We start from the raw sequence: 20,356 nt of genomic DNA, 5'->3' as shown, positions 1-20,356 counted from the left end.
CTCCACCCCTACCCCTCTCCTTCCTCTCTGTCTCTCTCTTCCCCTCCCGCAGCGAGGCTCCATTGGAGCAAAGATGGCCCGGGCGCTGAGGATGGCTCCTTGGCCTCTGCCCCAGGCGCTAAAGTGGCTCTGGTCGCAACAGAGCGAAGCCCCGGAGGGGCAGAGCATCGCCCCCTGGTGGGCATGCCGGGTGGATCCTGGTCGGGCGCATGCCGGAGTCTGTCTGACTGTCTCTCCCCGTTTCCAGCTTCAGAAAAATACAAAAAAAAAAAAAGCTCACTGGCTTGCATCTGTAGGAATACACTCCTACCAAACGATCAAACCCAAGTGCTGACCGGGATGCGGAGCAGGAACTCTCAATCACAGCTGGTGGGGATGCACATAGCACAACCGCTTCAGAAGAGAGTGGGACAGTTTCTTACAAAACTAAACATATTCTTCCCATAAGATCCAGCAATCATATAGCCTGGCATTTACCCAAAGGAGCTGAAAAATGTCCACACCAAAGCCTTAAACATATTCTTCCCATAAGATCCAGCAATCATATAGCCTGGCATTTACCCAAAGGAGCTGAAAATTTTCCACACCAAAGCCTGTACACAGATTTTTAAAGCAGCTTTATCCAAAATTTCCAACACTTGCAAGCAAGCAACATGTCCTTCAGTAGGTGAATGAATCAACTGTAGTACATTCAGACAATTAAATATTATTCTGTACTAAAAAGAAATGAACTATCAAGCCATGAAAACACATGGAGGAACCTTACATGCATATATTTCCCTAAGCAAAAGAAGCCAATCTGAAATGGCTACATATTCTTTTTTTTTTTTTTTTTTTTTTTCATTTTTCTGAAGCTGGAAACAGGGAGAGACAGTCAGACAGACTCCCGCATGCGCCCGACCGGGATCCACCCGGCACACCCACCAGGGGCGATGCTCTGCCCACCAGGGGGCGATGCTCTGCCCATCCTGGGCGTCGCCATGTTGTGACCAGAGCCACTCTAGCGCCTGGGGAAGAGACCACAGAGCCATCCCCAGCGCCCGGGCCATCTTTGCTCCAATGGAGCCTTGGCTGCGGGAGGGGAAGAGAGAGACAGAGAGGGAAAGTGCGGCGGAGGGGTGGAGAAGTAAATGGGCGCTTCTCCTGTGTGCCCTGGCCGGGAATCGAACCCGGGTCCTCCGCACGCTAGGCCGACGCTCTACCGCTGAGCCAACTGGCCAGGGCGCTACATATTATTTGATTCCATATGGCATTCTAGAAAAGGCAAAAACTGCCTGACCAGTGGCGGTGGCGCAGTAGCTAAAGCATCAACCTGGAACGCTGAGGTTGCCCGTGCAAATCCCCAAGGTCACTGGCTCTGAGCTCCAGGCTCATCAGCACAGGGTCCCTGGCTTGAGCAGGAGAATTGTCCACAGGATCCCAAAGCTCAACAGCTTGAGCCCAAAGGTTGCTGGCTTAAGCAAGGGGGACACTGGCACAGCCCTGGTCAAGGCACATATGAGAAGCTCAATGTACAACTGAAATGAAAGTAACTCTAAGTTGATGCTTCTCACCCTCACTATTCCTTCGTGTCTCCCAATAAATGAATGAATGAATAAATGAATGAATGCAAACACTACTATGGTGATAAGATTCGGCCCTGGCCGGTTCTCAGCGGTAGAGCATCAGCCTGGCGTGCGGGGGACCAGGGTTCGATTCCCGGCCAGGGCACATAGGAGAAGAGCCCATTTGCTTCTCCACCACTCTCCCCTCTCCTCCTTCCCCTCTGTCTCTCTCTTCCCCTCCCGCAGCCAACGCTCCATTGGAGCAAGGATGGCCCGGGCGCTGGGGATGGCTCCTTGGCCTCTGCCCCAGGCACTAGAGTGGCTCTGGTCGTGGCAGAGCGATGCCCCAGAGGGGCAGAGCATCGCCCCCTGGTGGGCAGAGCGTCGCCCCTGGTGGGCGTGCCGGGTGGATCCCGGTCGGGCGCATGCGGGAGTCTGTCTGACTGTCTCTCCCCGTTTCCAGCTTCAGAAAAAAAAAAAAAAAGAAAAAGATCAGTTCATGTCAGGGTTGAAGGCAGGAAAGGATGAGTAGGCAGAGCAGAGGACTTGTAGGACAGTGAATGTATTGTACATAACATTGTAATGGTGTTATTCATTAGACATTTGTCAAAACCCATACAATGTACAACAAAACCAAGAATAAGCCTCAATGCAAACTATGGACTCTAGTTGGTAAAGATGTGCCATGGGGAATTCATCCATTATAACAAATGTCACTGTTTCAAGATGCTGATAGTGGGAGAAGTTATGCATATGTGGGGGCAGGGGAGACGCAAACTCTACTTTCTGCTCAATTATGCTGTGAACCTAAGCTCTACAAAATAGATTACTTTTAAAAATCTACTTCTTAACAGTTTTTTAGTCACTAATATACAGGAAGCAAAAAAAATTCCATCAGTTCTCAAAAAATAATGGATAGTTTAAAAAAGACAGAGGGCCTGGCCAGTTGGCTCAGTGGTAGAGCATCGGCCTGGCGTGCAGGAGTCCCGGGTTCGATTCCCAGCCAGGGCACACAGGAGAAGCACCCATCTGCTTCTCCACCCCTCCCCCTCTCCTTCCTCTCTGTCTCTCTCTTCCCCTCCTGCAGCCAAGGCTCCATTGGAGCAAGGTTGGCCCGGGTGCTGAGGATGGCTCTGTGGCCTCTGCCTCAGGCACTAGAATGGCTCTGGTTGCAACAGAGCGATGCCCTGGATGGGCAGAGCATCGCCCTCTGGTGGGTGTGCCGGGTGGATCCTGGTCGGGCGCATGCGGGAGTCTGTCTGACTGCCTCCCCGTTTCCAACTTCAGAAAAATACAAAAAGATAAAAATAAAAAAAGGACAGAGGGCCTGACCAGGTGGTGGCACAGTGGATCAAGGGTCGACCTAGGATGTTGAGGATCCAGGTTCAAAACCCTGAGGTTGACAACTTGAATGTGGGCTCATCCAGCTTGAACGCAGGCTCCAGCTTGGGCACAGGGTCACCAGCTTGGGCGTGGAATCACAGACATGAAACCATGGTCACTGGCTTGAGCCCAAAGGTTGCTGGCTTGAAGCCTTAGGTTGCTGGCTTGAGCCCAAGGTCTCTTGATTGAGCAAGGGGTCACTGGCTCAGCTGGAGTCCCAGGTCAAGGTACATATGAGAAGCAATCAATGAACAACTAAGGTGCCACAACTATGAGCTGATGTTTCTCATCTCTCTCCCTTCCTTCCTCCTCTCACTCCCTCTCCCTCTCTCTCTTTTGCTAAAAAAATAAAATAAGCCTGACCAGGCCATGGCACAGTGAATAGAGCATCGAACTGAAATGTGGAAGGACCCGGGTTCGAGACCCTGAAGTCACCAGTTTGAGCGTGGGCTCATCTGGTTTGAGCAAAGCTCACCAGTGTGGACCCAAGGTCGCTGGCTTGAGCAAGGGGTTACTTGGTCTGCTAAAGGCCCCTGGTCAAGACACATATGAGAAAGCAATCAATGAACAACTAAGGTCTCGCAACGAAAAACTGATGATTGATGCTTCTTCTCATCTCTCTCCGTTCCTGCCTGTCTGTCCCCATCTATCCCTCTCTGACTCTATCTCTGTAAAAAATAAAAATAAAATATAAAATAAAATGGACAGAGGAACTTTTAGTGTGAACCTCAAACTGCTCTAAAAAATACCCAACTTGAAATATATTCACACCTAAAGTCCTAAAATTTTTTTTAACTTATTAATTTAAGAGAGAGAGGAAAACAGACAAACATCAATCTGTTCCTGTATGTGCCCTGACTGGAAATTCAACCTGCAACCTTTGTGTATCAGGACAAAGTTCTAACCAATCAAGCTATTCAGCCAGGGCTAAAGTCTTAAATTTTTTCTTAAAAAAGGAACACAGAAATTAGCATGAAAGGTTCCCACTGCCAAATCTGAATCAACCTGAGCACCTATATAAAAATAGCAGGAAGGGGCCCTGGCCGTTTGGCTCAGTGGTAGAGCGTTGGCATGGCGTGCAGGAGTCCCAGGTTTGATTCCCGGTCAGGGCACACAGGAGAAGCGCCCATCTGCTTCTCCACCCCTCCCCCTCTCCTTCCTCTCTGTCTCTCTCTTCCCCTCCCGCAGCCAAGGCTCCATTGGAGCAAAGTTGTCCCGGGCACTGAGGATGGCTCCATGGCCTCTGCCTCAGGTGCTAGAGGGCTCTGGTCACAACAGGGCAGTGCCCCGGATGGGCAGAGCATCGCCCCCTGGTGGGCTTGCCGAGTGGATCCCAGTCGGGCACATGCAGGAGTCTGTCTGACTGCCTCCCCGTTTCCAACTTCAGAAAAATTAAAAAAAAAAAAAAATAGCAGGAAGGGATTTTAAAGCATTGAATAAAATAAAAATCTATGTCTACACAAGTGTAGATAAACACAAGTATGAAGAAAAAATTCCTCCTTACAGTAGAAATCCAACTAATAAATGATAGAAAGAATAACTGGATTAGAAAAATCACCATTTGGCAATCTTCAACAGATTCAGAAAATCATCATCAATGGATATTAAAACAAGTGGGGAAAAGTTTGAGTATTTACAGGATATTTATATATTACAAAACCTAGTAGACACCTTCACCAAACAAAGTTAACCACACCAGTAACCACATCAATTGCCTCTTGATATGCTGTACTAAGAATACATTACTTCTGTGATATTGTTGCCAGAAATTATATATTCTAACTCTGATCATGAGAAAACATCAGACACACTCTATTGAGACTTTCTACAAAACTAGTCCTATATTCTTCAAAAACATCAATATCATGAAAAACAAAGAAAGACTTCACTGTTCCAATTAAGGGAGCATATTAAAAACAATGCAACGGACTGCAACACATGATGTGAGATTTTATATCTTTATAAAAAATATTAATGGGACAATTTAAAAAATGAATAATTTTGCAGAAACTCATTCTCAATAAGAAGTACTTAACAGTATTATACAATGTTAAATTCCTGATTTTGACCACTGTCTTGTGGTTATGTAAGAGAAAGCCCTGGTTCTTATGAAATACACACTGAACTATTCAGGGATACAGGAGGATCAAGTCTGCAAACAACTTTAAAACAGTTCTAGGGGAAAATATCATACACACACACACACACACACACACACAAAACCTTACACAAGGAACCTTAAAATTTACAAAACACTTTCACAGCCTTACAGAGAAGCCAAATGAATCCTTAGAAATGTAAATCAACTCATAACACAAGGACTTGAAATCTTCTAATGGCTTCCCAATCCACTCAGAATAAAATTAAAATTCCTCAGTCTTTCTTGCAAATCTTTACGTAGTGGTGAGTTTCCCTGTATTCCTTATACAGCAAGCTCATTCCCACCTGAAAAGTTTTGTCTCCTCTGCCTAGACTGCTTTTTCCACAGATTTTGACAAGGCCAGCTACTATCACTTAGATCTAGGTTTAAATAGCATCTCCTGCCCGAACAAGGAGTGGTGCAGTGGATAGGGGGTCGACCTGGGATACTGAGCACCCAGGTTCGAAACCCCGAGATCACCAGCTTAAGTGCGGGCTCATCAGCTTGAGCGTGAGGTCGCCTGCTTGATCGCGGGATCAAAGACTTGTCCCCATGGCCACTGGCTTGAAGCCCAAGGTCTCTAGCTTAAGCAAAGGGTCACTGGCTCAGCTGGAGCCCTCTAGTCAAGGCACATATGAGAAAGCAATCAATGAACAACTAAAGTGCCACAACTACGAGTTGATGCTTTTCATCTCCTCTCTCCCTTCCTGTCTATCTGTCGCCATCTGTCCCTGTCCCTCTCTCTCCCCCTCTTCACTTAAAAATAAATAGCACCCTATCAGAAACATGCTCCCTGATCACTCAAGTAATTTTCCACCACATCACCCTATTTTCATTATCTGCATAGTAATCATCACCACCTGGCTTTTCTTTTTTTCTTCCTTATTTGCTCCTTGATTATCTCTTCACACTAGAATGTAAATACAAGGTAACAGACTGTCTTGTTTTACAGGATTATCTCAGCATCACTAGTAGTTACTTTCTCAAATGCTTAACACTGAATAGGTTGTTATTAAATGTTTTAACTTCAGTAGCCTTTGCAACAATTATTTTTGTAATTTACTTTTTAACAATCCTAAACACCCTCATCAGATAACATAGTAGGTACCCAATAATTAACTTAGTTTGCTTAATGAATTTATATAAAAACAATGCCCTCAGATTTTCAACTTAATACAAATATCCCCAACATATCACCACACACACACACACACACACACACACACACACACACACACAAACTCACTGGGGTGTGGGAATGTGATTCTTCCCTTTTCCCATCAATAAAGATCATCCACACTGAAGAGGATCACTCCTTTCTCATTTCCAGCCCCCTGACAACACTAGCTGTTGGGGGGAGGGGGGGTTGGGGGGAGGGCTGGAGAAGGAATAAGGCACTCATATATCCAGGTGCTAAGAGTGCCTTTCCAACCTCATCTGCATACGTTAGCCATTAGACAATGGCTTCTTAAAGATAACACCAAAAGCATCAGTGACTAACTGGACTACATCAAAATGGAAAGCATTTGTGCTTCAAAGGCCACCACTAAAAAAGTGAAAAGACAACCCACAAAACAGGAGAAAAGTATTTGCAAGTCATTTACCTGACTTGTATCCACAATATATAAAGAATGCTTACAATTCATCAATAAAAAGACAAATAACCCAACTGAATAGTGAGCAAAAGATTGGAACAGACATTTTCCTAAAGAAAATATACAAGTAGCCAGCAAAAACATGAAAACATGCTAAACAGCATGCAGAAAAAGCAAATAAAAACTAAGATGCCACTTCACTGGAATGACTATAAAAAAACGACTGACAATAACAAGATGAAGATATTGAGAAATGGAACCCTCATTCATGGCTAGTAGAAATGGAAAATGGCACAACCACTTTGGAAAACAGTCTGGCTGTTTCTCAAGGGTTAAACATAAACAAATGAACCAGCAGTGCTACTCCATAGGTGTATACCCAAGAGAACTGAAAACTATGTCCACATAAACACTTGTACATAAATTTCATAACAGGTAAAAAAGCAGAAACAACCTAAATATCCAATCAAAAAACATAAATATTCAATGGTCTATTAATTATTCAGCCATAAAAAAGACTGAAGCACTGATACATGCTACAACATGGATAATCCTCGAAAACATTACACTGAATCATCAAAGCCAGAAATAAAAGGTCATGTATTATATGATTACACATCTAAGAAATGTATATAACAGGCAAATCTATAGAGACATAAAGTAGATTCATGGTTGCCAGGAAGTCAGACAAAGGAAGAAATGACTGCTAATGGTGCAGGGTCTCTTTTTAGGATGATGAAAATATTCCAGACAGTGGTGCTGGTCACACAACTCACATTATGCTCAAGACCAATGAAGTACTGGTATATACTTTAAAAGGCTGAATTTCATGGTATATGAAACAAACCTCAATGAAACTGTTATTCAAAAAAATAAGAAAGCCTGACCTGTGGTGGCACAGTGGATAAAGCGTCAACCTGGAAATGCTGAGGTTGCCGGTTCGAAACCCTGGGCTTGCCTGCTCAAGGCACATACGGGAGTTGATGCTTCCAGCTCCTCCCCCCTTCTCTCTCTCTGTCTCTCCTCTCTCTGTCTCTCCCTCTCCTCTCTAAAATGAATAAATAAAAAATTTTTAAAAAAAAGAAAAAAGTGGGGAAAAATATTTTTCATTAAAAATAAATAGAAAAAAAAAACAAAAGATACTGTGAGGGTCCAGAATGAGCCACTGATAGATGTGTCTTAGTAGTATGCAGATTACTATGAGCTAAAGGCAAATTCAGCTTCAGGCTCAAAAGAAACTTGTCCCCCCTCCCTTAAATACCTAGAAAAATTTAAATCGCAGGCCTTGCCCATAAGAAATTATCAGACATAACTTCTTCTAATCTATCCACAGGGCAGGGAAAACTTCTATTTACCGAAGGACGCTCTTCATCTCATCCTGCAGTGACCTTTTGAATACTCCAAGGCATCTCACCTCACCTCACCCCTAGCTCAGGATGTCTTTATACCTCAACCCCTCTCGCTGTCTCTGAACCACGCACACACATGCGGGGTCTCTGATGCTCTCATGTATGTGGAGTTCCTGTGAGGATAAGAGAGAAATTTGTTTTCTCTTGTCAGTCTGCCTTCTGTTGATTTATTTGGCCAGCCAAAAGAACCAGAGAAGAAGGGGGATTTTCCCCACCCCCACACGTGCGACTGATTTCCAATAATGCCTTACCCATCTGAATATTTTTTATTTATGTGAAGTCAATCCACATAAAAGTCTGACTTGCCAAAAAGTGAAAACAAACAAAAATTAATTGTGTCATGTTGGTTGAGGAGCGGGTGGGACAGTTTGCCCTAAATACATAAACTATAAAAATACAGAAAATTGGGTTTTTTAATTACTAAAAAATTCAGTATACCCTGGCCGGTTGGCTCAGTGGTAGAGCGTCGGCCTGGCGTGCAGAAATCCCGGGTTCGATTCCCGGCCAGGGCACACAGGAGAGGCGCCCATCTGCTTCTCCACCCCCCCTCCTTCCTCTCTGTCTCTCTCTTCCCCTCCCGCAGCGAGGCCTCCATTGGAGGAAAGATGGCCCAGGCGCTGGGGATGGCTCCTTAGCCTCTGCCCCAGGCACTAGAGTGGCTCTGGTCGCGACAGAGCGACGCTCCAGAGGGGCAAAGCATCGCCCCCTGGTGGGCGTGCCGGGTGGATCCCGGTTGGGTGCATGCGGGAGTCTAACCCGTTTCCAGCTTCAGAAAAATACAAAAAAAAAAAAAAATTCAGTATAACTAGGCAGCTGAAAAATTATCAACTTTCTATTTAATTTACCAGACCAACCTCCATTTTAAAATTCAAACTGATGGCTCTTGTCAAAAATTTCATCTAAATCAAAATACCACCCTCCCAGAAAGCAAAGAATGCTAACTGATCCAGCTTTCTCACGTGGCGAAATTACTGGTATAATTCTATCAAAGTACCTTTTACAAATACAAGTAACCTATGTAAAAATGGCTAATATTTCTGGAAAGTTTATTAACAGAATAATTCTAGCTTCAATTATGCTAAAACAAAAAAGGTTCTGAAGCTTTAAAAAAAATTATGTAAACTACTTCCTAAAAAATCATTCCATTTTGGCCCTGGCCGGTTGGCTCAGTGGTAGAGCGTCGAACTGGCCTGCAGGAATCCCAGGTTCAATTCCCGGCCAGGGCACACAGGAGAAGCGCCCATCTGCTTCTCCACCCCTCCCCCTCTCCTTCCTCTCTGTCTCTCTCTTCCCCTCCAGCAGCCAAGGCTCCACTGGAGCAAAGTTGTCCTGGGCTCTGAGGATGGCTCCATGGCCCCGGCCTCAGGCGCTAGAATGGCTCTGGTCACAACAAGGCAGTGCCCCAGATGGGCAGAGCATCACCCCCTGGTGGGCATGCCAGGTGGATCCCGGTCGGGCAGGAGTCTGTCTGACTGCCTCCCTGTTTCCAACTTCAGAAACACACACACACACACACAAATCATTCCATTTCAAGGGAAAAAATACTTTGATAAACTGGATGAAAACAGTAAGTTTCCACACAATCAAAATGCTTTACTGCTAAGAGACTATGTATCCATAAAATGTCAGACCTTTTAGTCATACACACAACAAACATACACACCTTTTTTCCAACCGCACCAGCATCCACCCATGGACTCCATAATTACATACATTATCCATGGTACATAAAAACACTACAGACTAGATTGTGTTTTCTTCAAACACAGATGACAGGTAGCAGTGAATCACACATTCTCCTGAGTCTCATCTGCCTGGTGATCAATGACACATGCTGCCAACATCTCAAGTTAAGGCTGCAAATAGACTACAGAGTATTTCCTCCTTCCCAAGATGCTAAACACTGCCCATACACTACAAATATGCAATGACCGCCATGAGTGCCACTAGTGCCAACCTCAAATGGAAGTTACTGCCCCAGACTCAAATCTGAAGTAAAACATGGAACTGCAATACTTATTTTGATTTGAATAAGATGTGATCTTAACAAAATTTTGAGCATCCTCTGTAGAAAGAAAATTGTGCTGACAATAAACACAACTGACCCCCAAAATTCTTTTAGAGAGTACCATAATTTCAAATATTTTATCTCATAAAATCATCACAGTGCCAGAAACTCCAATACCTAGAAGAGTACAAACTGCATATTATACCTCTATAACCAAAAAATACTTTGTCAGATAAGTACACATATTTTCAGTGCTAAATATATGATAAAGTCTCCATAGGTAATAGGTTTAAGGGTTTATACCCATTTTTCAGGTCTTAAAAGTGTAATAGGAAAGCAAAATAAAGACATAAAAGAGTAAATTAAAATCCAGACTAGCATATGCTAAGAAAACAAAGGATGAAACAGTCTTACACAAGAGAGGAGTGAATGGATCAGTTGGGGTTGAAATCTGTCAAAAAGATTTATCAGGAGACAGAAAATCAGCTGGGCCCAGAGTACAGAACAACCACGAATACAAGCAGAAGAGGGTTTAAACCAGAAAGAGGGCATAAAGAAAGGCCAACTGCAGGCACTCCACAGTAACAACAAATAAGTTCATTTGGCTGGACCTCAGAATTCACAAAGGGAAGAGTTAAGTCTGAAGAATGGATCAGGGCCAGATTATACAGAAACTTGAACACTACACCAAGAAGCACAACTTTACTCTGCACGTAATTAAGAAGTGTTCTGGAAGTTTTTATGTTGTGATGTGAGAAAGCGAGAATGTTAAAATGTGCAAGATCTTATTTGCCCAAAGCATAACAAAGCACAAATATTCCAAATGAAACGATGTATCACTGGGTAAAACATGTTCAAAGCCCAAGCGCAAGAGGTTATTATTAGGAGAGGAGGGAGATGAGCAGCAATCCTCAAAAAACTGTGGCCTGAAAGAAAACCAGATAGAAGATGACAGAAGACAATTTAACTTTGGGGGAGGGGTATACAGCACAATCAAATGTCAAAATAATCTAGAGATATTTTCTCTCAACATATGTACCCTGATTTATCAATGTCACTGCATTAAATTTAATAAAAAAAAAAAAAAAAACTGTGGCCTGACCAGGCGGTGGCACAGTGGATAGAGCGTTGGACTGGGATGCAGAGGACCCAGGTTCGAGACCCCGAGGCCAGCTTGAGCTCGGGCTCATCTGGCTTGAGCAAAAAAAAAAAAAAAAAAAGCTCACCAGTTTGGACCCAAGGTAGCTGGCTCGAGCAGCAAGGGGTTACTCAGTCTGCTGAAGCCCCTGGGTCAAGGCACATATGAGAAAGCAATCAATGAACAACTAAGGTGTCACAACGAAAAACTGATGATTGATGCTTCTCATCTCTCTCCATTCCTGTCTGTCTGTCCCTATCTATCCCTCTCTCTGTCCCTGTAAAAAACAAAAACAAAAAACTGTGAATCAAGGTAAATTACAGTAGTTACAGTGGTCTACTTCAGCAACTCCCATTTATTTAGTTTCCATTTATTATAAAAGCATGGTAAGTATAAACCATGTGTAAACAGTTCTCACTGTATCAATTACACATAAGGAGGTACTTTATCTCAAAGATTGTACAACTAGATTGTGAATTCCGTAACCATGTTAATACTCAAACTTTAGATATGTTCTGCCTTAACCCTTATCAGTGTACAGAGCTGGATGGAGGCCAAAAACTTAAAATCTACTACCGTGAATGAGTTCATCATACTAACCGAAGCACATTTCAAGAGTAAACAAATTGGTGTCTCAGTGCTCTGAGGCACTGGTAAAAGGTGTTGAAACATCAACAGAAATAGAAATCCCTCGTGACAATATCCTCCCCAAAGATTAAAATATCATTACTGTCCTCTTAGTCCTGTAACACCCCAATAAACACAACCTTACAAAATTCAGTATGAGGAGGTGACTGCATATCTTGTGATAAGATCCAAAAATCAAAGAGGAACAAGGTTCTAAATTTCTTTAAAATGACCTCAATCAATAATAACAACAAGGAGGAGAAATCCAGCTTTATTTTTCACAAACATAATTTAGGTGACTTTCCTAAGGCCCATGGCACAGGCCAAAGATAAAAATTCCTTATGGTTTCCCCTGGCTTGCGGTTTGTACACTGAACCATCCACGTCTGATCCAAAGAGGGGTATGCCCCTGAGGTCCCACAAGTGGTAAAGAAGTCAAAAGGCACCACCAAGAGAAGACCCACCCACTATACAACATATCTAGGAGCAAGATTTCGACTGTGCTCCTAAAACATTTTTTTGTACAGACAGACCAAAATATTGGGGAGGGGGGGAGCGTTTAACCTTTTAGTCTATGGACTTACCGAAAAGGGAAACCCACCGATTGAAATTCAAAACTCTCAACAAGCAAGTTTCCAAACCCCCAGTGTATCTCAAAAGATAATGTGGCCCGTTCAAACTTCCAGGCTGAACCTAAAACTGCCCGTCCCTTGTGCTTAACGCAAGTATTCATTACAGTCCTTTTGTCTGTGAAATGACCCACACGGAGAGTTCCACGGGGGAAAAGAACAGATACTTGCACGGAACAATCGTGAATTGGGAGCGAGAGAGGTGGGGCCGTCTTTCCACTAATTGCAGCTGCGGCCCCCGAACCCCGTCGCCCCCTCCCACCTCTTTTCTCGCAGACAGACAGACAGACAAGGCAGCGGCCGAGGCCGCCGCACAGGCACAGGCTGGAGATAGAAACACCTATAGGGAGACCAGCACCACTCGGGACGAGGGCCCAGGTGTCTCGGGGCCCGCTGCAGAGGGAAGCGGAGCCCCCCGCGTCCCGCACCCCCGTGGGTGGGAGGAGAGAAATAGGGGGCGGGGGGAGCTGGCGGTGCGTCCAGCGCGGCGGGTCCCCGGGCGGTAAACAAGCGGGGCGGACCCGCCCGCCGCCCGCCCCGGGGGAGCCCAAAATGGAAGCGCGGCAGCGGCAAGCAGACCGTGCCCTGCCTTCGCCTCCTCGCGCCGGCCGTGGGCGCGGGCGGGCGGTCCGTCCGGGAACCGGAGACCGTGCAGGCCGCGGCGGGGCGCCCTCCCGAGGCCCGGTTACCTGGCGGCGGCGGCGACTCCTCCTCCTCCTCCAGCTCCCGCTCCTCCTTCCCGGCCGAGTCCGAACCTCGGCGCCCGGCGGCGGCGGCGACTCCCCGAGCTGCCCGCGGCGACGAGCCGAGCCCGGCCCCTCTCCGCCTCCCTCCGTGCCGCCTCCGCCCTCCGCCCTCAGTCAGGACATGATCTTCGCGGGCCCGCGCGCGGCTCCCGACCGCCAGAGGCGGGGGCTGGGGGGCTGAGAGCAGGCGCGGAGGCGGCGGGCCGCCGGGGGAAGGGGGGAGAGAGGAAGGGGGACGGCCTCGGGCGCTGCGGGATCGTAATGGCGGCGGTGAGGGGCCCAGGAGCCAAATAAACCCCACGGCGAGCAGCACAACGTCAAGGCCGGACCCCACCACTCGCCGCGCTATCATTGGCCCGGAGGCCGCCAGCGGCACAGCCAATGGGCGGCCGCTTCTTTCCGGGCGCAGGAGGCGGGCCGCGGGGCGGTGACGTCATGCCCGAGCCCGGCCCGGATTGTGAGGGGCTGACAAGCTCCGGCTCCTGCTGGGGCTAGGGCTGCGACGCCTCGGCGGCGGCGTGCGTGTGTGCGTATGTGCGTGCGTGCGTGGGGAGGGCGCCGCCGGCGGGGGCACGCAGACGCTGTGGCCCCAGGTCGTTCCTCGGGCGCCACACCCCCTCTCCCTCCTCTCTGCAGCAGATCCACCTGCGTTGGGGTCTCCCATCTCCTAGGGCAGTGGTCCCCAACCTTTTTGGGGCCACAGACCGGTTTAATGTCGGAAAATATTTTCACGGACCTGCCTTTAGGGTGGGACGGATAAGTGTATCACGTGACCAAACAAGCGTCAAGAGTGAGTCTTAGACGGATGTAACAGAGGGAATCTGGTCATTTTTTTTAAAATATCGTTCAGACTTAAATATAAATAAAACGGAAATAATGTAAGTTATTTATTCTTTCTCTGCAAACCAGTACCAAATGGCCCACGGACCGGTACCGGTCCGCGGCCTGGGGGTTGGGGACCTCTGTCCTAGGGAACTGACTCCTCAGTAGCATAGTCGGCTTCGCTTTTTTCTCACACTTCCAGACTCCAGGGAAGAGAAATGTTGAGGTTGCTTGTGATAGACGTAGTCAAAAAAAAAAAAACCCATACATAAAAATAAAACTTTTTTTTTACCTTCAAGGTGGTGTGTGTGTGTGTATTGATAATCTATATTACATGTATATGTGCATATATGCTTGATGAGAAGCTGTCGTTACATGCCAATTTTATCTTAATAAAATAACGTTTTTTTTAAAAAAAAAAAAAAACACTCTTGTCTATGATTTCCTAACTTGGAGAGTATTACCTCTCTGTGAGTTGTAAATTTAAGGCAGAGGATAAATTGTAGCCATGGAAAAAAATGCTGCTGGGAGGATTCCCAGGGTCCAAGTTTGAAAGACAGTATGTCATCTGGTTGGTGTGTTTTTGTATATTTCTTTTATTTCTGTAAATGTGGCCAAAGAGTCACTTACTTGGTCATTTGCTATAAAACCCCATTAAGTATGTCACATTCTTCCAGCCGGAGAGCTTTGGTTTTTGCAGTGGAATATCCCCATCTGTGCATTTTTCATATTTCGTATTTTATTTCAAGAATTTGAAATAAAACATAGCAACTCTTTAAAAGTCATAAAGGTTTTTAAACGTTATAGGATTTTTTAAACTTGGATGGAGGCTTCATTAGTAAAACTATTCATAGTATTATTCTGAGTCTCTCTACGCATAAATATGACACAGATGTGTATACAGCTTCACTAGTATGGGCACAGAAGAATAATACCTTATATGGCTTCTCCTCATAACCTCCTTCATAATTTGTGTGGTATATTTTATCCTCACAGCCATTCCTGGGAGAGAAATTTTCAGAAATTGCTTCCCCCAATGCAACATTGTTTGCTCAAGGACTCCAAGTTTAAATTGCAACAGTCATTTGCCTAGAAAACTTAGCACACATTCTCAAACATATAATTAACACAATTGTAGATAAAATTAAATAACACGTTATTATGTAACAACAGTGGCTCAACCTACATTTCACTTTGAAAATATTTTAAGAGCAGAGCACCTCAGCCTCCCTCCCCTTCCTGAGCCTCAGCTGCAAAGCATCTCACCTACCAGTTAACAAGAACCAAAGAATCAGGTGTTTTTGTTTAGTTTGAGTAGGAGCTGATTTTCTTAAGGGCAGAGCATATCATTTGAGTAAGGCTTATTAACCCTTCGTTCAATTTAACAAACCTAAAGTACCATGTGCCCGGGAACAAGAAGCCTACAAAGATGAGTAAGACTTTCTGTGTTTAAGGAACCTACAGCGTAGGGAAGAGGGCAAAACCAAAATAACCGTAATTATAATATGAGGTGAAATGTGCTAAATACATTCAAACAAAAATTGTCATTGAGAAGAAGAGCAAATGCCAGAATGACTTTGTTAAAGCTGAAAACATACTTGATGCCAGTCCAGTAGTTCGCAGTCCCGGCTGCATGTTAGAATTACCAGAGGAGCTTTCTCAGGATACCAGCATCTGGGCCTCACCGCAGACCTAGGGGAACAATCCCAGAAGGAGAGCCTGGACCTGGCTATGTTTAATCACACTCCCCAGGTGACTAGAATATGCAGCCAGCTACCGACAGAGTCCCACCCTCGCAGTGTGCAAATGTGGAAACTAATGCCTAGAGATTTCAAGTGGCTTACCAAAAACCAGACCATCTAGGTCTGGAATTAGAAAACAAAGCTCTTGTTTTTCCCGGTCCAATCTTCTTTCCATTGCACTGTATTTGAAGAGGAGAGAATAGGTCAACAGATAGCATTATCAGAATTAAGGAGCTGATTTGTGGTGTTTGGCACAGAGATTAAATTATTCTCCTTACATTTATTTCTGATAAATATGTATTTCCGAGTTCTGAGAAATATTTCATTTGGGAAAACAGTGTTCACTGTTTGTTTGATTGGGTTTTTTTTAACATTTTTCTCAAAACCCTTGTACTGAATGGTAGGAACGGTATAATTTTGTTGACAATGAGTTTCTTTTGGCTTTTATTTCAGGTTTTCCCCAAATTATCTTTAGAAGATATCATCCTAGTTTAATTTTTTTTTGCCTTATTGTAAAAGTCTTGGATGCCAAACTGTGGAACTGTATACTCAGTGCCATTACTAGTAAAGCTATGGAAAAGTTTTGGGCTGGAAAGTGTCAAGCTATACCATAGTCTGGAATGTCTGTGGGACAAATTAGGGTAGAATTAGAAACAGGGGCAGAGAAGGCAAGTAAAGAGACAAGGACCTAAAGCCAAAGTGGCTGTGGGAATGGAAAGGAGAGGACAGGACGACAGTGGAATGTTCAGAGTTTGTTGGTGTCTAAATTTGGGGCAGAAAAAGACTGGAAAGCCAGACCTCTGAATGACAGTGGTGTGATTAACAACAGGATGCCCAGAGTAGGAACTAGATAAGAGATGTTGACTGCCCGATATCAGGTGTGTGTATATCCTGGGCTCAGGAGCCAATGTGCACCCAGCAGGGGAAATGCCGATCTGAAATTTGATAGTCTAGAGCTGTGGATAAACTTCAGGGAGTTCTCTATGAAGAAGCTACCATTGAAGCCACAGAAGTGGAGGGTGGGGGAAAAGAAAAGAAAAATTACCTAAGAAGGAGAAAAAGATTGGTCAAAAAAACACAGGAGATGAAGGTGCTCTAGAAGCCCAAGGGGCAGTGAACCTCAAGTTCATGGTAATAAACAATGTCAGACTCTCCAGCCTCAGGAATTAGAACAGAGAAAATGTCACTGGACTTGACAAACAAGAGGCTTAGTGACCTTCTAGAGAACAATTTTCAGTAGGATGGTGGGGAGAGAAGCCAGATTTCAAAAGCTGAAGGCATATGTGGGCATTGAGGCAGTGATTATAGCCTACCAGTCCCAGACGGCTGGCGAGGAAAGGAACGCAGGAGAGAGAAGATTAGACAGACACATGGAGTAACTAGAATGAGGAAAGGGGTGTTTGTTTTGTTGTTTTGTTTTTAAAGAATGGCATATCGCCCTGGCCGGTTGGCTCAGCGGTAGAGCGTCGGCCTGGCGTGCAGGGGACCCGGGTTCGATTCCCAGCCAGAGCACATAGGAGAAGCGCCCATTTGCTTCTCCACCCCCACCCCCTCCTTCCTCTCTGTCTCTCTCTTCCCCTCCTGCAGCCAAGGCTCCATTGGAGCAAAGATGGCCCGGGTGCTGGGGATGGCTCCTTGGCCTCTGCCCCAGGCACTAGAGTGGCTCTGGTCGTGGCAGAGCAATGCCCCAGAGGGGCAGAGCATCGCCCCCTGGTGGGCAGAGCCTCGCCCCTGGTGGGCGTGCCGGGTGGATCCCGGTCGGGCGCATGCAGAAGTCTGTCTGACTGTCTCTCCCCGTTTCCAGCCTCAGAAAAAATACAAAAAAAAAAAAAAAAGAATGGCATATCGAGCACTTCTTTGTAAACAGAAAAGAGAAGGTGGAGAGGGGAAAATAAAAAGGTTGGAATCCAGGAAAGAGGGAATCCAGGGCACAGTGATTTGCCTCTGATATAAGCGCAAAGGAAGACGTGGAAAACAGGGCTGCAGAGAGATTCTGATGGGAAAGACAGGAGGTGGAGGGGACTCTCCATCCTTTCTCCTCCTGGGAGAGGCAAGCCCAGATCACCTGCTGAGGGTTGGCAGGGCAGCTGAAAGAGAAGAGAGGGACTTTGGGACAAGGGTTGTGGGGAAGCAAACCAAGCAGAGTGAAGAACAAACAGCCACTCTCTCCAATGCGGTGCAGAAGCCGAGAGCCAGGCCTGGAACAGGGAGGCCAGACAGCAGAGGTGACCGAGAGGTAGACATTCTCCACATAAGGAAAGTTAAAGTCTCTGCTGAAGGAAATGACAACAGGTCTTCCTTGTTTCGGGTCTGTTGGGGAATGTGTGCTTTTAGGAAGCAAGTTTGAGAAAATTGGTGAGTTTCTCACAAAAGAAATGCTAGAAAGTTCTATTGTTACAGGAAGAAATTCTCCGCCATACTGCAGAAAGAGTCAGCTGATTAAATGTCAAGATAACTTCCACTTACTGTGTACGATCAGCATCATTCCTTAGTGGAAAAAGCTCTTTACAGTAGAAAATGCAATGTAAAAATGACACCTGATCCATTCTGGTGCAATAAATGCCACTTCTTGGGACCCTTCTGGACACTCACCACAAACCTGCTGGCAGCAAAGTCTCTCACAGAAAAGGCGGAGTGTGCATGGGAGGCATCAGGCAGAATACAGCTTCTCTGACTTCTCCAAATACCGCTCTGCGCGAGGACTAGTCTCATCTTCATGCTCAGAATAACAAAATCACCCTACATTTAGATTAAGAAATTTTCATAAACTTTTAACTAGGTCTCCTTGTAAGAGCTACACTCACTGACTTGTGAGAAAATTATTGCAGTTTTATTGAGTCTTTTTACGAAGTTTGAAGACATCAAATACCTGCAACAACTTCATTTGTGCTATCCTCTGGACCCAGAAAAGTTTTGTGAGGCAGTAATGTGCGGGGGAAAGAACATGGACTTTGGAGTCAAACAGACCTGAGTTCAAATTCTGCTCTGCTGCATAGCTATCCTCTGAGTCCCAGTCTTCTCACCTGAGAAATACACGGTATTATCTCTCTGACAGTCAATTGAAGAGTCATCGAGATAAGAGACAAAAAAAAAAACCTGGCAAGAATCATAAGTACTGAATAAATACTGTTTTCCTTACTCTGCATTTTGCTTAATTCAGACATTTATTAAGGAATTACTTCATGTCAGGCACTGGGGTGAGCATTGGCTATGCAGGGACAGCCAAGGTTGTCTCTGCACCCAGCGGCTAGCAGTCTAGAAGAGGTGGTTTCTCACATGGGATTCTCATACCCTCTAGGGCAGTAGTCGGCAAACTCATTAGTCAACAGAGCCAAATATCAACAGTACAATGATTGAAGTTTCTTTTGAAAGACAAATTTTTAAAACTTAAACTATATAGGTAGGTACATTCCTTATCGAGGTAGCGCCTGCATGTGGTATTTTGTGGAAGAGCCGCGCTCAAGGGGCCAAAGAGCTGCAGTTTGCCAACCAGGGCTCTAGGGGGTCTGTGAAACTCAGATGGTAAGAAAATACATCTTTATGTCCACTAACCTTTACCTGAAATGTGGCATTTACATCAATTATCAATGTAGTAAAAAAAAAAATCACTGGCTGCATAGCTTGATTGGTTAGAGCAGGGGTCCCCTAACTACAGCCCACAGGCCGCATGCGGCCCCCTAAGGCCATTTATCCAGCCCCTGCTGCACTTCCGGAAGGGGCAACTCTTTCATTGGAGGTCAATGAGAAGAGCACATTGACCATCCCATTAGCCAAAAGCAGGCCCATAGTTCCCATTGAAATACTGGTCAGTTTGTTGATTTAAATTTACTTGTTCTTTATTTTAAATATTGTATTTGTTCCCGTTTTGTTTTTTTACTTTAAAATAAGATATGTGCAGTGTGCATAGGGATTTGTTCTTTTTTTTTTTTTTATAGTCCGGCCCTCCAACAGTCTGAGGGACAGTGAATTGGCCCCCTGTGTAAAAAGTTTGGGGACCCCTGGGTTACAGCATTGTCCCCATACACAAGGGTTGTGGGATCAATCCCTGGTCTGGGCACATGCAGGAACAGATTGATGTTTCTGTTTCTCTCTCTCTTCCTCTCTCTGTAAAATCAATAAATAAATTAAAACAACAACAACAAAAATACCTCATAGTATTAACAGACCTGTGGCTTTGGTACAGATAGAAAACAGATTTCTGCAGACAAGGTTGTAGATCTCCCAAAATATGGTTTTATGCTTCCCATGACTGCAAAATCACGGTGGCCATTAGACCTGCCACGACCTGTTACTTAATGTGTCGTTTCCTTGTAATCTTATTTTTTATGTATTTAAAAAAAATTATACCGAGGTAGCCACCACACAGAAAAAAGCTAAGAGACCCTAGTCTAGTGAGTGGAAAGTTGAATTTTATTCATTTTTTAGAAAAGAAAGCTGTTGGGGACCAAATTAGCCAACAGGGTATTTTGCAGTTTGGATATCTAGGGGACAGAGGTGGTGGGCCCAACCTCCCACCTCACCTGCCTAATTAAGTTAACAAAGGGCTGTGCTTCTCTGCTAGTTTTGCCCATCC

General features: G+C 45.2%; 1 protein-coding gene across 2 annotated transcripts in view; it reads right to left on the bottom strand.

Moving 5' to 3' along the window:
- Positions 1 to 13,586, bottom strand: part of ZRANB1 (zinc finger RANBP2-type containing 1) — a 61,164-nt gene extending 47,578 nt beyond the window's left edge. The window contains exon 1 of one of the 2 annotated variants that reach the window (XM_066238904.1): positions 13,163 to 13,586. In XM_066238904.1, coding sequence (XP_066095001.1) covers positions 13,163 to 13,571 — 409 coding nt within the window. In that variant the 5' untranslated portion in view covers positions 13,572 to 13,586. The remainder of the gene's footprint in view (positions 1 to 13,162) is intronic. The other variant, XM_066238903.1, reaches the window with a different exon arrangement.
- Positions 13,587 to 20,356: the final 6,770 nt, after the last annotated feature.

Source organism: Saccopteryx bilineata, chromosome 7 (assembly GCF_036850765.1).
Source record: "Saccopteryx bilineata isolate mSacBil1 chromosome 7, mSacBil1_pri_phased_curated, whole genome shotgun sequence".
NCBI lineage: Eukaryota > Metazoa > Chordata > Mammalia > Chiroptera > Emballonuridae > Saccopteryx > Saccopteryx bilineata.
The sequence above is the reverse complement of the archived record's forward strand: the minus strand, read 5'-3'. Positions and strand labels throughout refer to the sequence as shown.